Source organism: Hemitrygon akajei, chromosome 17 (genome assembly GCF_048418815.1).
Source record: "Hemitrygon akajei chromosome 17, sHemAka1.3, whole genome shotgun sequence".
Lineage (NCBI taxonomy): Eukaryota > Metazoa > Chordata > Chondrichthyes > Myliobatiformes > Dasyatidae > Hemitrygon > Hemitrygon akajei.
Window position 1 is genome coordinate 56,838,741 of NC_133140.1, and position 18,128 is coordinate 56,856,868.

An 18,128-nucleotide genomic window follows, 5' to 3' on the forward strand; every position below is an offset into this window, starting at 1 on the left:
GCCTAGGGATCGGCAGGGTGGGGGGAGTGGGTGTGGGGATGCCGGAAGGAGTGGTGAAGACAAAGCAGGGATTAGAGCTGGGATCAGAGGAGGGAGTGTTGGGCTGTTCAGGGAAGGTAGGCTAGGAGGAAAATGGAGGCTCCAAGGAGTCCTAAAGAAGGGTCTTGGCCCAAAACATCAATTGTTAATTCATTTCTATAGATGGTGCCTGACCTGCTGAGTTCCTCCAGCATTTTGTGTGTTGCTCTCTAAGGAGACAGATGGACATGTTACATGTGCGGGGGGGTGGGAGGGGAGAAGGTAAGCAATAAAAGGTGAGGTGTGTGACAAGAGGACCAAGTAAACAAACAAAAGATGAGTCTCAAATGAATATAAATGCAAATAGCAGAACCGTTATCTGGCATTGCTGTTTTGAGTTTATAACATGGCTTGTTATAAGATGGGGCACTATTCCAAAAAGTATACTTGAGCCACTTTGGAATACTGGAGAAAGCCAAGATCAGTATCTGGAGCGTCAAAATGAAATGAAGAATTAAAGTGACAGGCAACCAGTACCAAGAAAAGTCCTCACCAATAATTATGCTTTTATAAGATGTACTCACATTTTCTGGAGCACTGTTTTATAGAACTGGAAAATTTTCCCAACTGAAACCTGCATCCAGATTTCTCAAGGAGCTCATTTGTCTGACGGGTGCCATAAAAGCAGGCTGAATCGGAGAAATATTCTGGTCTACTGACACTTGGCACAGCATCTTGCCTCCTTCTGAGCAACTTCTCTTTTCCACTATTCTATGGAATGGATGCTCACTCTGGCTGCAGAACCTTACACAAGGTTGTTGTGGGGAAGGCATCGAATAAATTTAGTCAGACTAAGATAGACAGGATTTCTGTGTAGTGTATGTTTTAGTGGGACCCTCTTCTAATAGAAAAATTGCTCTCAAAATCGAAAATCTCAATCTCACATTACGCTTTATCAACCCTGAAAGAGTGTGGCACAAATCTGTGTCAGTGATAATTCACAGAAGTTGCTCAACTCTTTATGCTGAAATTAATCATTCTGTATGGAGTCATACATAAATAAGCAACAGAATTTTAGTGAGCATCACTCTAAAAACATTATTATATTTCTTTTTCCAACTACTTTGTGCAGTGTTTTGGGAAAATTACACCATAGATAAATGGAAAGTTGCTTGAATATATAGCGGAACTCTCCTGTCTGGGCATAATTTCTCTGAAATTTCCCAATAACCATTGGTCTAAGAGTTATTATTTGCATTGTTCATGGTTATCATCCTTTCTGATTTAATGTAATCTAAATGAAAAAAACCGAATTTGATATGGTGACATTGACAGTGTTGTCAGTGATCATTAGAGCAATTCAAGAACTGAGTGTAATTGTATGGATGATATATCATTAACCATGTCAGCTTTAATCCTGCATCGTACATTTCATGCACTGCAGTGACATCTTTTTCCTTTTGTTTCAGATGTCTGTGGCAATAATGATGGAAGATCTGCCGTTTGCCCCTCAGAGATATCTATCTCCTTTTATGAGTTTTAAATTGATTCAGTCATAGTTGGCTTGCAAAATGTTGTTACAGTACATCAGAAATAACTGGCCATGCCTGTGAAGGAAACTAGGGTAATTTAGTACCAAGACGATAATAAACTCCTGGTTTTCTTTTGGTTTTGATATCATGACGGGAGATACACAGCATGTTTATGCAATTAAAGATTCGGACACTGATCCTAAACAGCAGCAGAAGGAGGGTGGCTTTGAACATTTCAGTGAAAAAGATCCTGGAAAATTAAACAGCACCAACAGCAGTGGGCCTGAAAGCTGCAAGACTGTGCTGAATAGTGATTCTTTGAATAGTTCTCATCTCCCTCGAAAGAACAAGGATAACTATAACCAACGAGAAGCTGTAATTAGGCCACAGCAGGCTGGAAGAATTGACTTTAAATCATTTCAGAGCAAACCAAAGTTTTCAAATGAACAAACATGGTCTTCATCTAACAGCTCAAGTTGCAAAAGTAGTCCACAGTCACCTACAGGGAAAAGCAAAGGAAAAGAGAAAAACAAGCGATATGGGAAAGGGCCACATCTTTATAAACTTAATATTAATTCCCGATCCAACCCCACTATTGGAATTGCCTACCCACAGCAAAAGATTACATCAGCAAAGAAACTAGATGGAAACAGAGAACTTGTAAAAGGGAGCTATCGTTTCAATGTACCCAGTGTACCAGAGAGAGAGGCAGAGCTCCAACAAGAGGATCTCATCTACAGCAGGCGCTTTCAGGAGGACTCTTCAAACCGTACTTCCACGAGTTATACCTCACATACTACCGCAGTTACAAGTCAGAACCAAAGATCAAAAGCACATTCACAGGTAAATGTTAATGTTTCCAGAGATAACACCAGCTTCAATGGCCAAATGCAATATCCAGAGTTTCATGGAAACAGGAATAATTCTAACATTTCACCTTTTTCAGTGGATTGGCATTCTTCAGACAAGACATTTGCAGGTGGTAACTATGGAATGCCCCCTCAGAAACAGAGCACTTTTCCCGTAGCAGCAGAAAGCAGCAAGTCTAATGTGCAGGGCTTTAGACCAGTTCCATTTCCATATTCACTCTCACAATTGCATGAAGTAGCTGCTGATCCATTTAACAATGAACACAGTAGTCAATGCCACTTCCAACAAGATTACTTAGATGCTGCACTGCCCAATACCCAGGTAGCTCATAGTGGTTTTGTCTTCCAGCTTTCAGCTGATGGACATGAGGAAAGTTTTAACAATGGACAATATAGCACCTCGTCAGATGGTAGAAGCTACACACAGCCTTCTCACCAAACTCAGTTTTTGCGTCCATCCAATCAAGGTATTACACATCGTGTATCTCATTACAAAGGAAGAGCAGATCATCCGAGTGATATGAATGGTGCTATATCTTCCACTGGTGCTATATCAACTACAGGTGCTATAGCTTCAGTTAGTGCTATCGAGCAAAATCAGAGTACTTTCCAAGAAAACCAAACTGTTTGTACATCAGATACGTTTAATTTGCACAATAATGGTGTTGCATATATATCTATGAACAAGAAGTGCTCATCTTTAAAAGATGACCGAGGCACTGAAAGAATGGACACTCAGGGAAAATCCCTGAGAATGAGCATAACACAGAGTTCTTTACCCCAAATGCACTTTCAGGATAAAGTTTACAATGGTTCTCCTAACAGCAACGTTCCTGATGGTTTAGTGCCTTTTGATAAAAACATTCCAAACAAAATTCACAGCCAGCCCAGGATACCGCAGGGTTGGGAAGGAAACAGAATGTTTCCTACTAAGGACCACAGTTCTGCACCTTACTCTCTGTCAGTCACAAGCCAGTTTTCACTTCCTTGTCAATCTGTTACTAGTTTAACACACGCTGAACAAAAGCAGCATGTTCCAAGAAATGGTGCTTCCAGGTTGCCGTGGCAACAAATTCACCTTGCATCTGCAATGCCAAACCAGAACAGAATTGAACTTTCTCGGCAACTTACCAATCAACAGCTAGCCTTTCCACTTGCAACCTCAGAATGGCCAGGATGTAAAAAAACACAGAAAAGTGAACCGGTCGGCAACCCAGCACCTTTTCAGAATAAACACCCTGTCAATAATGAGGAACTTCAAAACAGTAGAAGCAATGGGAACTGTAACACAGCCACTGCTTTTGCATTTCAAAGCGGTCTCGATAATAGCAGTAGTTCACTCTGTGATTCCAGAAATGCAAGTGCATTCTGTGACCTGAACCCCATTGTCTCAGAATCTACAAGAAGCAGCAATCACAGAACACTTCCAATGTCCAAAGTTAGTAATATGCCAGGCTCTCCATATCAGTCTCCGCCATCTTCACCAGCTGATAACACTCGATCTACCAGCACATGCTCAACTCTTTCTCCAGTGTCTACTGTGTATAGTGCCAACAGCCCTCTTAACAGCAACTCAGAAGAAAGTCACATGTCCACTGTAACAACAGCATCAAATTTCTATCATCGGCACTGCCACACTAAGGAAGGGAAAATCTTCAGTTCATCTGAACAGATCAACTCTAATCTTCTCCACCATCACCACGATCCCATCAGAGCATTCACTTATTCCTCTGCTGATCATTCCAGAGGAACTAAAGACAGTTTATTATATATCCAGGACAACTCATTTTTACAACAAAATCCTAAAATCAATGGATGTACAAATAACTTTGATACAGAGTCTCAGTCATTCTCAGAACAACAATTTTTTGCTAATTCCCTTAGCAGTGCAAACCTTGATCAACTAGATGTTCTGCTTACATGCAAGCAGTGCGATCAGAATTTTAGTAATGTTGCTTCATTTCTTGATCATCGCCAGTACTGTGGGCTCCATTCAGCTTCTCACACAGAAATGCATGATCCAACCAGAGCTACAGAAGCCAGAAGGCTCCATGCAGAGTCAACAAAAGGTAATTCAACCAGAAGTGGAGCTGATCCACATCAATCTTTAGTTTGCTTAAGCAAGCCTTGTGACTTGTTATTAGATGGTGAGAATGCAGTTGATCCAAAAGATGATCCCTTCAAACTTAACATTTTCGGTGTAACAGGATCTAGTTCAGTTTTACTCACAGCTTCTGATTTAGAGATCGATGACGCAAAACTTGATAGCTTAATCAATGAAACTCTGAATGGTCTTGATTATCAATCTGATAATGCTGAAATTGACAGCAGCTTCATTGAAGCCTTTGCAGATGATGAACTTTCTGCAGTAAAAGTTGCAGGAAGTGGGGAAGCTTTTAAGATGAAAGACTGCATGCCACTGGAAAGCAAGGTTGTTACCAACCTTACAGAAACAGAAGATAAACAAGCTGTGCAGATGAAGACTGTATACAACAATGGAAACAATGATAGACATTTACATAAAAAGGAAAGAAGCATGCAGCATAACCGGAAAAGTGAGAAGAAAGATTCAACAACTGCCATCTTATCCAAGTCGTATTCCAGACGGATGGATAAATTCAGTATTAAAAACTTCTCTCATGAGAGTTCCTTTGATTCCCTTAAATACAGCAAACCTAGCGCAAAGCTCATGAAACTAAAAGAGGGAAGGAAACTTGATACTGACATTGCACTTCATCGCAGAATAAATGAGGTTTTATCTCAACCAGCACAAAGTTCGAGGAAGAAGTCTGAAAGGGAGAAGCACAAACGTAACAGTGATATCCGGGATCCTATTCACTCAACTCCTTTAAAAATTGTTTCAGTAAACAGCAACTCCAAACTGCATAGACCTGCTTTAAGGGATATTAAGAAAAGAAAATCAAGCAACAGAACTTGGAGCAAGGAATTGATTCATAAGATTGTACAGCAGAAGAACAAACTTCACAAGTTGCATGTGAAAAGCAATAAGAATTTGCAGGTTTCCCTGGTAAGTGAGCAGTTGCTGCCACGTCAGCACAGCAGTAAGTTGGGAGAATATGACTATGTTTCAGATTCAGATCAAGAAACCGAACCTCGCAGCAGCAAGTATCTGACTCCTTGCTTAAATCAACTAGCAAAGTATAGCATCACAAGAGGACACAAAAGCAAATGTGGAAGAGTTGAGGCTGAAGAATCCTGGAGATATATAAAAATCAAGAAAACTCCAAAACATAGCATAGAAACAGAGGGCCGCCATCGAGCAAAGAGATACAGTAGCAGTAGATTCAGAAGGAGAAGTAGCCGATCCTCTACCAGCAGTGAATACAGCAACATTACCAGTAGTTCAAGTGAAAATGCCAACAGTCCAATTAGTACAGAACGAACAGACTCGGATAATGAGAAAGGCAAAAATACATTTGTTGCTGAATGCATAGGACGAGATAAAATGATTGGTAAATCAGCAAGAACAGCAAAAGACAATTCTATTAACCGAACAGATTTCTCTAGAACCATGGAAGAACCTGGTTCAGCAAAATGTTTATTTTCAGGAAGAGTGTCTCAGAGTTCCAGCCAAACCATGATGCATTTAAATTACAATATTGAGTCACAAAACATGCATATGGACGACCGGTGTCAAGTACGTTCTAACCCAAGTCATGTCGAGCTTAGTTACAGTGAGAAGAGACTACAAATCAGTGAGTCCTTCAAGAAAGATGTTGCAACTACAATTAATGATCCTATAGCACAAAATAATGAATTAGCTTTTGATAGAAAAGTTACAGAAAATTTCTCTTCTTGTGAAGACAGCATTGCTGAATATTCTACTGCCAGTGTAAGTCAAAACAATTCACCACATACCACAGAGCTGACTACAGACACGAAAGATGAATTAACAGATGTAAGCAACAAAATGAAAGACAGTCTTGTTGGATCAACATTTGCCTATAAGCCAAATGCTGGATGTTTTCATGATAACTCAGCTGCCTTTAATATTCAAGCTTATGATGATACAGCTCAGAGCAACATGAACCAAAATTACAGTGGGCACAAAGACTTAGGAAATCACCATTCTGATATCTTCTCAGAACCTCTACCTAGTGATTCGTCACATCTGGAAGATAACTTTTTCTGTCAAAATGAGAGCAGTTGCAATTACTTACAGAAAAATCATGTCAAAAGGTTCATAAATGCATATTCAAGAGAAAAATGCCAAGGTAAAATTAAGTCTCCAGTTTCCTTTCATACATCAGGAATATATGAAGACATTTCCATACCAAGTTTTAATGGTCAGCTTTACACAGATACTCTGGACAACAAAGATTATTATGCATTTTCTTGCAATGGTGATAAAGAAGGCAATGGGGCAACTTTTCATTTGCAATATCCACCATTTCTAGAGCAAAAGGAATGGGACTTGTTGTCAGATATGACCACAATTTTACCAGAGGAGATTTCACATTTTGAAGATCTCTCCATACAGCAAATGCAGGTTAAGAAATTTGCCCATGCACCAGGACCATCTCCTGTTGCGACTCCGCCCCTTCTGCCTGAAAAGCTTTCTGAACAAAATGGTTCCTTTGCAGCCCCCTTATCAGATGATGATCTTGAAATAAAAAGGTTGGTGACAGAGTTAGAAAATCAGCTTCAGGCACCTCGAAGGAATAATGAAACTACTGTTGCCCAAGTAAGTGCTGGAGAATATTTGAATGTAAATTTAAAGAGTCCACCTACATCTCTGCCTCTAGAACAAGATGAAGGTGATAGGAAGAACGCACATACTTCAAATCACCTCAACAACAGAAACACTGATATACATACATCAGCATACCGCAAGGGCACTGTATTGAAAAGCCCTGAAGTTGAACATCCAAGTACTGATGGCAATATTGAAGGTATCAAAGAAATGTGGACCTGTCCCTTCCCGCTCGTATCATTGGACGCTGAGCCAGACTTCCAAACACCTGAAAAACTTTGTGAAAATCCTAGTTCTCCACCAAAGGATAATCAATCCCATTATCAACGTCATCTTAATGGCTCAGAGAAGAGAAATGACAATGAACAAGAGCACAATAATCAAGGAGAAAGTGACATTTTCTCTGAGAGTTACTCCGAAAAAGCAGAGGAGAAACTGGAGAATCAATATTACACAGAAAATCTGATGGCAAATCTGGCCATAATGTCAGGCACCGTATTAGGCAAAAGTTCATCACAGCAGAGTTCAGACAAACAGCAGGGGGGTCGAACTCTGAACAAGAGTACAGACCATGAGAAATCAGTTAACTTGTCTCCCCAATACGGATCCCCTGTGGCAGAGAAACAGTCAAAGTATGAAAGTGATGCAGTTTTGTTCACCTTTGAAAACACCAAACCTTCATCATGTGTGACCACAATTGCCTGCAATGCAGAAAATAAATTCAGTTTTGTTCCTGCTGATCATACACAAGAGAAACGTATGAACCTTCAACAGCCAAGTATATCTGACAACCAGTCAAGTAGAAAAAGTGAAATATCTGACTTTCTATCAGAATCTGAAGAAGCTGATCAATCACTTATCATAAAAAGTCAAATTATTTCTTCTGCGAGATCTCCAGAGACAAAATATAATGACAGGACAAATGATAACATAAGTCCCTCATATGTTGGAATGAGCTCTATTGAACAACATAGCAGTGAGAACAACACCACACAGGATTCAACTACAAATCCTCTGCAGCAACTTCAGCTCTTCGTTGCCCGAACAGCACAATGCAATGAAGAATTAATGACGACCCCTTGTTATCCTGTCCCAACAATTCTTTCAGGCCATTCTTCAAGTTGCAATATCAATTCCGAACAAAATGAAGAAATTTTCAACAGTTCTCAAAAGGTGGAAACTGCTATTAATCCAGTGGACACTTCATCATTGCAAGACACATGCAAAAATAAATGCCAAGTCATGGATACTGATGCAAGTCCTCAGGGTCAAGATATTTTAATAAGATGGCCTGAAGATACTGCTGAAATAGTCACTGAAAATAGTAAGGCAGATTCTAGCCCAGGGGAACATGAAAAAGTGTGCAATGGAAATGCTAAAAAAGAGCATACTGAGATTTCCGATCAGAATGCAACATCGCAGATCCCTTTATCCAACAATTTAAAGAAAACTGCACAATCCAAAGATGGTGTTATCAGCAATTCTGAGTTCACAGAGAACCAGTGTAGCTTGTCATTGAATGGGATAAATGAAAATCCTTCAAAATTTGAGGGGAAGGATTTCAGTGAAATTACAGACAAGTCTCAAAATTCCACTCAAAGCTCAGTGTCGGTGGTTTTTAATGAACGAGGGGAAGCTGGAGAGATTATTTCTGGTGGTTTCAGTAGTGATATTAACCAACAAACAGAAAAAGAATCCAAACAGTGTTTGGATGTTCTGAAAGAAACCTTGAAGCATGATAAGTCAAAGAGTCCTTTGTCACGGTCATTTTCTGAAGAAAGTAACTGTAATGAAAATCCACTGGTCAAACATTTAACCACAGATGGCACTGCTCAGTGTAAAGCTTTATTAGGTATTACTGACCCAATGCAAAAGCAAAATTTTCAGATCTGTACAAATGAAAAATTGCCAGCAATCGAGGAAAATGTAGATTCCAGCAGAAATGACCACATGCCTGGGGACTGTTCCTTCACACCATCCTCGGAAATAGGGACAAAATGTTCTTGCAAGGAAGGCATTCCAGGACAGCTGCCTGTCACCATTCAAGGTAGTTATTCAAATATCACACCTGTGCACATTGATAAATGCAAGCAGCAAGAACCACCAAACAGTTCAAAAGGTGATTTTATTCCAATAAATGATGAGTGTAAAGAATCATCAGTTGTACATTTGCCTTTCAATGTTCAAAATGCAAAGAAAAAATCCCTTGGCTCTAAGACGCAGGAAAATGCAACTGAACATGATTTTGAATATACTGTAGCAGAAAAGCAAATGTACAATGGTCAGACAGCTTTAAAATCTATCTCTATAGGCAAAAGTTTTCCTGATATACTGTTGTCTAAAAGAAGAGAAGAATTGTCCACAAGTGGAAATGTAGCAAAGAATTCCAATGAAAATACAGATGACCAAAGACCATTTCTGGGCAAAGATACCAACATCAATAATAGACCTTTTAAACAAACTGCATCATTGCTTACCAATATACCTATTTACTTGGAAACAATATCAAATCCTTGTACTATTTCTGAAATGTCTCACACACTTTGCAGTGCAAGTTTAGAAATGAATAAATTCTGTAATCCTTCAAATAATTCAGGTGACTTTGTAGAAAATGAAGAGCATTCGAAGTGCGACTATGCTAAATTGTGCTCAAATTACAATGAAAAAGTTCTTCCTTCTCTTCAAAGGCAGTTGGTTGAACTGCCATCATCTTCCCAAAATATTAGTGATTTAAATTTACATAGATCACCCCTTGGCGATTCGATTCCAATGGACACATTAAATCAGTATTCAAACACTGACAACTGCAACAGTTCTGCAAAAGGAAAATCAAATACTGAATCAAATGCACATTTAGATTTCCTTACAGAGAAAGATAAACCTAAAGAAAACTCACAAGTCTGTATACAAGATGGACGATTTCCCACTGGAATAAAGCAAATGGAAAGTAATTTATTCTCAGACAACAGTGAAAGGCTTTTCAATGCAGAAACCCTGACCAAGGACAATGAACTCTATTCTTTGACTGTACAGCAACAGGAAAATGAGGCAATAGAGATTGCAAATATTCATAAACAAATAAATGAGTGCTCTGATGACAAAACTGTGAACCAATTACCTGAAGTTTCTGAAGAGGTTCAGGGTGAAAGTGAATTCTGTGGGAATCCAGACTTCTTTCATTTGAATGAGGATAGGTCGCAACCAATAATGGACATTTCAGAACAGAATGAGAATGGTGAAAAAGATGGGATGAACAAGGATGATATTGTACAGAGCAGTTTAACAATGGTAAAGACATTTAATAATTTGCATGGCAGTGAACATTTAGATTTGATGGCAAACAATTTATTTCCAGAAAATATTTCAAAGATTGATTCACAAAACTCAGTAGAGCTTACCAGTTCTCAAAAAGAGCATAATCCACAAATTGTCATAATGTGTAATGTTTGTTCAGCATCATTCAGATCTAAACAAGGCTTGGTTAGACATAAAGCCATCAAGCATCATTTAAAAGGTGACAAAACAAGTCAAAGTAAAGAAAACGGAATTCAAGAATACCATATTCCAACAACAGAACCAAATACAGTTTGGAAAGATAACACAAAGAATAACCTGTTTTGTGCATCAGAAAATAAAACCTACATAGAAGACAATTCCTTGGATAATCCTGTAAACAAGGAAACTATTCAATCTGACCAGCATCATTTCTTATATGAAGATCAGCACATAGATGGAAATAGTTCTACATTTAAACAAAATGAAATTGAGTTTCAGTGCAATGAAAATCAACATTTTCAAGGAGCTATTGACACAAATAAAGTCCACTATGGCAGTACAAAAGAGGAACCAAAATCCTGTGTTATAACTTCTAACAAGGACATTGGAACAATGTCGTGCAATGGGCTGTTTGATGCAAAGGAACCTGTTCAGATTAAAATTTCCAAATCTCAAAAAATCTTTGAATATTCAAGGGATGAGAGTGGAAAACCAATGCCTTATTTGATAGACACAAAAGATATTGCAAGACAATATAAGAAACAAAATAACAACATGCCTAATCCAACAGGCGAAAAGAGCAGAAATATTGGAAAAGATGAATCAGAATTAATTTTTAATGGTGCAGTTGTGCAATCCAGTAAGCAAGTCAGTGTCAATTATAGAGAAAAGGAAGATGAGTCCTGTGCTCTATTACAGCTGCAGGTAATGGCAGAATCACGTGATAGCACTCTGTGTCAAGAACAGACAGAAAATACATTATCGACAAGCAAAACAATCAAAATGTGTATTACATCAAAAGAATGGACCTCACGACAACAAATTTCAAATAATGAAACAATAATTGTAGAAGAAAAAGCATGTAATTTAATTAATGTTTTACTGAAGGAAGAACAGTATAAAAATGAGTGGAATGGAGAACTTGAAAGCCAGACTGATTTTACTAGGACATGCTCCTCAGATGAAAGCAATCAGAACATGAAACATATAAAAATAGAACAAGAAACTAGCGAAAAAGCAGTGGAATTACTGCAAGGAAGTACTGAATGCCAACATTCTGATCCTGTAATTCCTGCAGTATTCAACAGTTCAATGCCCAACCTTATCAGTTATTCTCCACTTAAAGTAGCAGAAATTGGTACTCAAACCTTAATAGGCCAGAGGAATGGTGAAAATGCTTTTGAAAAATTGCAGGACCTTACACCATTAAAGTCCTGGGATGAGACATATCCTGTGGACCTAGAGCTGCCTGTTTTAGATGTGATTCCTCCAAATGCAGAGTCACAACATCCATCATCCATGAATAACGCAATGTCACAAATATTTTCAGAAGAAAACTCAGTGGTCAGAAAGAAGTGCCCAAGGGTTTATGGAAATAGAAGCAAAAAATGTAAAGTGGATACAGAGTTAAGTAGCTTTAAAATATTTTCTGCTGACTTTATGATGGAAGATAGTGAACAAATTCTTAGTTCCTATAGGGATCATTTTCACCACAAAAGAAGAACAGAACATTATGACACCATTTCAATTGATGACACTATCATGTTGCATACAAGTAATGACAGCAAAACAGTGGCCAATAGAAGTATTTCTACTGCTGATAAACTTAAATGTAGAGATGTGGCACATGAATGTAGCAGTGAGGATGGCTTAGCAGGTACTGGAATGTCAGAACATACAAATAATAACCTAATGGGGTTACTGAGTCAAAACTTTAAATTAGAAACACTATCTGATGCTGTTCTAAATTCTACAATTTGGAGTAGTCCTCCAGAAGTTGTGGACATCTCAGCACATGGCAACATTACTTCATTTGAATCAACTTCAGAAAATGTGACAAGTACACAAAATCAGATATCAAACATCCAAAGTGAACAGGAAGCAACAGAATCATTGTCTTCCCAACTGCTGGAGCCTTTTGATGGCTTAGCCTCTGATCACTGCATTCTGAGGAGCATAAATGTCAGTGATTTACAAGCTTTAAACCAAAGCTATGAACTTCCAGATGGGGATCTATATAATTCCCCTGGGAATAAGTCTTCTATTTTGAATGCTGTAAATGGTATGAGTGAGGAGTCAAGCCAGAACCTAAAATTATCAAAGATTAGGACAGACGAAGGGAAAATGGCAAAGAATCGTGGTGACATCAATGTCAAATCCAAAGACAAGCAATACAAGTGTAAAGTTTGCTTTCAGTGGTTTCTCACTCTAGGAGAACTTGACTTTCATAAACTCTCACATAATCCTTCCCCTCCACCAACATGTTACATGTGTGTTCAACGGAAGTTTAGTTCCAGAGAACAGCTGAGAGATCACCTGAAGGAAAAGCATGCCAAAAATAAAGCAGGCATTTGGACATGCGGTATGTGCTTGAAAGAGATCTCCGATGTGTGGATGTACAATGAGCATTTGCGTGAGCATGCTACCCAGTTCGCCAGGAAAGGGCAAGCTCAAAAGTCAGTGATCGGATTGACCACTTGCTTTGGTGAAGATAGTGCTATGAAAAACTTTTTCAACACACTCCTAAGCAAAAAGCATGGGAAGTCAAAAACAGTTGATTCAGTTGCAAAGTCCCTTCTTAAAGAAACCAAAGTTTTGAAAGAAAATCTAAAACAAAGCGGGAAAACCAAAGACCAAGGTGAAACAAGCATTAAAAATAAATTAAATTTTACAAGTGCACTTAAACTCTCAGCTTCCTTGAATCCAGATGTTACGCAGAAGACTGAAACGATACAGAAGAACGTTGCTATCCATCCTGATTGCAAAGACCCTTCAAGAGATTGTCATCACTGTGGGAAACAATTTCCCAAACCATTTAAACTCCAGCGGCATTTAGTTGTTCACAGTTTGCAGAAGATCTATCTGTGTTATAAGTGTCCCATTTTCTATTTGGAAATGCAGGAGCTGAGAGCCCACCTTAAAGGTGAACACAGAGTATTAGAAGAACCAGAAGTTAAACATACAACACTGTATACCTGTGAGCTTTGTGCTGATGTTATGCATGTCATAAAAAAGTCCTTTATATGTAGTACTTGTAACTATACCTTTTCAAAAAAGGAACAGTATGATAGACATATGGAAAAACATCTGGCAGGGGGAAATAAGACCCATAAATTCAGGGGAGTGATGAGACCATATGTTCCTCTGCAAAACAGAACTCTTGATCCAGAGGCCAGTCTTGCTCAGAGTTACTCCAGTCTACCTTTACCACCCAATAAAAAACAGAAAACTAATCACAATGAATTGACTGTTAATACAGAAAATAATATTCCAACTATTTCTTCTATTCATTTTGAGCACAATGTTTGTGAAAGCTCATTGGAAGGTCCTCCAGATTTCTTACCAGATGAAATCCATAATACAATGGAAAAGGTAGCCATTTTGACACCAACAAGTACAGATATTGTGGGTGACTTTTCTGAGCTTCTAGTAGAGCTGGAGCAGTCACCACCAAATATTGCCAGTTCTCCACCATGCCTGTCCCCGATTGTTTGTCATCCATTATCTAATGACCTTCATTTAGTTGATTTATCTGTCCCACCCATGCCAGATGCACACAATCAACTCTATGATGTGACATCACCGGTGAATTCAGTGAACACTTACGCATTTCAACCACATGACCGTGTTGAGCAGTGTAATCTTTCAGCAACAGAAAAGATGAATCAAGATGAATCATGTGAAAGTTCTAAACAAACGAATGACTTCCATAAAATACCTTGTAATAGCCACACCAAAACAGCAGCTGTGGAAAAGATGAAGCAAAACTCAAGTGAAATTAAGTCTTCAGAGAAACCAGCCAAAGATTCAGAACCAAAGACTAGTCAGAAAAAACGAAAGGAACAAAGGTCTATGTGTGTCAGATACAGTAACGGCTGCAAGTTAACTGTTGATGAGGGAAATAAAAAAAGAAAACAGGTAAAATCCGACCATGTGAAAAATTCTTGCATTCCACAAGATCATCAGGGTACTGCTACTACCAGAGACGAGTCAGCAGGCAGCCATCTGGCATCCCGAACCAAGCAGTGGGCAAATAGTTCACAGTCTAAAAGAAATGGAATGAATTTCTGTCCACTTAAACAACCAGAAATGCGATCATTCTTTGGGGAATTCAAGCACAAGAAAGAGTTAATCTCAAAACCTCCTCTTTATTCAAAGGGAGGGGCTCAGTCTGTGAACAATTCAGTTAGAAAGCATAGATTGATGCAAAGTATAAAACCTATTGAATCAAATAATTATCGGACAGCAGAATCACAGAGTAATCTTCTTAGCCAATTATTTGGACAAAAATTAACCAGCTTCAAGATTCCTTTAAGAAAGGACACCTCAGAGTGAATTAATGTAAATGACTCCTAGTGTTATTGATAATTGAATTTTCTTCTGGAGAATTGAGAAAACATAAAAGCCTTACAGTTCTGCAGCATTATTTCAGCATATAGCTGGAATGGCCTTGCACAGACATCTCTGTGAAGTACTTCACTTTGTGTCCCAAATATAATTCTTTGATTCACCTGTTTTATCATGTACAAATTATGACTTTGATGTTGGAAATGAGAAAATGTAATTACGATGGGCTGATGGGTAATTGCCTCAAACATGGGAGTATCACAAGAGTGCATATGTAATGCCAATCTATATAATGTTGTTCATTTTTTGCCAGAACTATTTGTAGAACAATATTCACTAGCATCTTTTTGTTTCTGAAAATTTCATTGTGAGTGTCATTAAATAAGTTTGTTTACTTTTAGCTGTTATGCAGACAATGGGAGGAAAGAAGTATTCTAATGTCATAGCTTTTCCACTAGAGGTACACATTGACCTTGGTATGCATTTTATTCAAAATGATTTGTACTTTAGGCATGGCTAGAAACCTCTTGACATGTCAAGAGTGAAGTAGGGTACCGCATTCCTTTTTTTCAGATTGGCTGGTCATGTTTATTTCCATCCTTCATTCAGCCAGTAACCATTGTTACTGTATTGCAACATTGCCATGTCACTTTTCAACCAGCCCTTCCTTTCCTTGCCCCTGAATTATCTTATCTTTCCCTACATCACCTAATCAGAAACATTTATTATCTGCCACCATTACCTTTACACTAGATTGTGCTCTCCAGATTAATTCAGGCTAATTTTCCTTCAGCAAAAAGTAATCTGCCAGGGGAACTCAATGGGTGGAGTAGCATCTGTGTGAGGGGAAGGTTGAAGGAGTACTCACTGTTTTTGCAGTTGAGACCCTCTTAACACAGTGGTTCCAAAGTCTGGCTATGCCATGGACCCCTACCATTAACCGAGGGGTCTGTGGAACCCAGGCTAGGAACCCGTGCTCTATCAGGACCAGAAGGGAAGGGAAGACAGATGATGTAAAGAGGAGAAGGGAAGGGGTGAGTAGGTGTTTTGTGGACCTGGAACGGGGGGGGGGGGGGGGGGGGGGGGAGAGGTGACGGACGATGAGCCAATGGAGAAAGATCAGTGAAATGAAGAGGTGGAAGCAGATAAAGAAAAAAAGGACAGATTTGGAGGAGTAGGTGAAAGTGGAGACATCTAGAAATGTGATAACCAGGATCACAAATGGTACTAATGTTGGCTTCTGGTAAGTTAGGTAAGTGAAAATAGGAAACTTTAGTGGAGAAGTGAAGGGCAGTTGGAACCAGGTGAGAGTGGCAACATTGGAGCAAGTGAATACGACTGGGAGAGGAAGACAAACATGGGTGAAGGGAGGCTGGTGAGGAGTACAGGAAAGGGAACAAAGGAGATAAGGCTTACCTAATGTAGGAGAATTCAATATTTCTACCACTGGCTTGTAGACTTACCAAACAGAACATGAGGTATTGGTGCTCTGTTCTGGATTGGGGCTCACCCTGACAGTGGAGAAGCAAAGGAAATACAGGTTGGTCTGGGAATGGAAGGAAAATTGAGATGGTATGCAGACAGAAGTTTGAACTGGCCATTTTCTCCATAATGCAGATGCTCTTCAAATCAGTCACCATGACTGAGCTTGACCTCACTCATTCAAAGGAGGCCAAAGCATTAAATGAGTAAGGGGTGGGCTGGAAGGAAGGAAGAGTGGGTGAATGGGCCAGGGAGTCATGAAGGCAGTTGTCCCTGCAGGAAGTGGAAAGGGGTGGGGAGGAGAATATTTGGCTAGAGATGGAATCTCGTTGCAACTGCTGGAAAATGTGGAATGTGTTGGATGCAGATGCTACTAGGCTAAAAAGTAGAACTCCATCTGAGATAGCATGACAACAGTAGTCAGGAGGAAAATATTGTGCGAAGGGCTCCCTCAACCACAGTGGAAAGGAAACCATATTTGCTGAAAAAGGAGGGCATTTCAGATGTCTTAGAAAATAGACCTAATCTTTATAGCAGATAATGCAGAGACAGAAGAAGTGGGGGAAAGGGATGGCATCATTTTAAGAGACAGGGTGGGAAAAGGTGTAGTCCAGGTAGCTTCCCCCCCCCCTCTAAATTTAAGTTGATTTCCAAAGCCAAGTTCCAAACCTACAAATCATTCCAAAAGTATCCATTTTCACCCTGACCTCTGTTCATCACTGGCTTTCTTATTTTTTCTCCTCCAAACCATGTCCATCAGTCCATCAACAATACCTTGAGCCACAAGAAGAAATAAGATCTGGAAATACTCAGCAGATCAGGCAGCATCTGTTGAAAAACAGCACCAATGAAAGGTTTTCTAGCATCTGTGAAACTTTAGATGAAGGTGAATGTTCAAATGTAGGTACTATTTTGAAGTAATTCTTAATGTTGCAGTGTATTAAATCAACATCAATTAACTGAAGATTGAATGGATAATGATTGTGACGAGTTTTATATGGCGTGTCTGAACACACTTCCACATTTTATCCTGTGAAACAGTTGCTAATTATTTTGGTGCTTGCATATGTAACTGAAGTTTTATATTTGCTGCAACTTCCAAATGCACTCACAGACACTGTTGTCACAAATATGTCCAACATACCTGCTTCTCCTTAATAAGAGGGGTGGACTTTAGCTCTGAACAACAATAATCAATAATGGGTGCTATTTTTGTAATGTGAATGCCGTCTTCCTCAAAGCAAAATAATTGGAAAAGTTGCTTTATCTGTTGGAAATACAATGTGCTGTTAAATGTAAACAGATTTTTATCTTATATATAAATCTTAAAATGTTATGCTTATTTCATTTGGAATAAAAACTCAGGAGCAAGAAATGATATTTGATGTTTTGGTGAACTCCCTGATCAATGGGATATAATGTATGCACTGAAGTTATGATGCAGACATTTAGAGTATGTTATGGCTGTCCTTCAAATTTTAGATCAAAGGTGCTTTATTCTGTTTGATGTGTATCTTTATAACATGTAAAATATTTAGGTAATTTACTTTTGGTGCAATGCGTTTATCAGAAATTTATTTTAGTATTGTTGAAAAAAATTGCTGTCTTAATTTGGAGGTGTATGCAAAAGTGCCTTTCATTATCATATAAATGTTGATTACTGCAAACTAA

The 18,128-nt window shown here is 38.8% G+C and overlaps 1 protein-coding gene across 16 annotated transcripts in view; it reads left to right on the top strand.

Moving 5' to 3' along the window:
• Positions 1 to 16,047, top strand: part of znf469 (zinc finger protein 469) — a 465,067-nt gene extending 449,020 nt beyond the window's left edge. For all 16 annotated transcript variants that reach the window (XM_073070180.1, XM_073070183.1, XM_073070187.1 and 13 more), the window contains one exon: positions 1,488 to 16,047. In XM_073070180.1, the coding sequence (XP_072926281.1) occupies positions 1,698 to 14,963 (13,266 nt within the window). In that variant the 5' untranslated portion in view covers positions 1,488 to 1,697 and the 3' untranslated portion in view covers positions 14,964 to 16,047. The remainder of the gene's footprint in view (positions 1 to 1,487) is intronic.
• Positions 16,048 to 18,128: the final 2,081 nt, after the last annotated feature.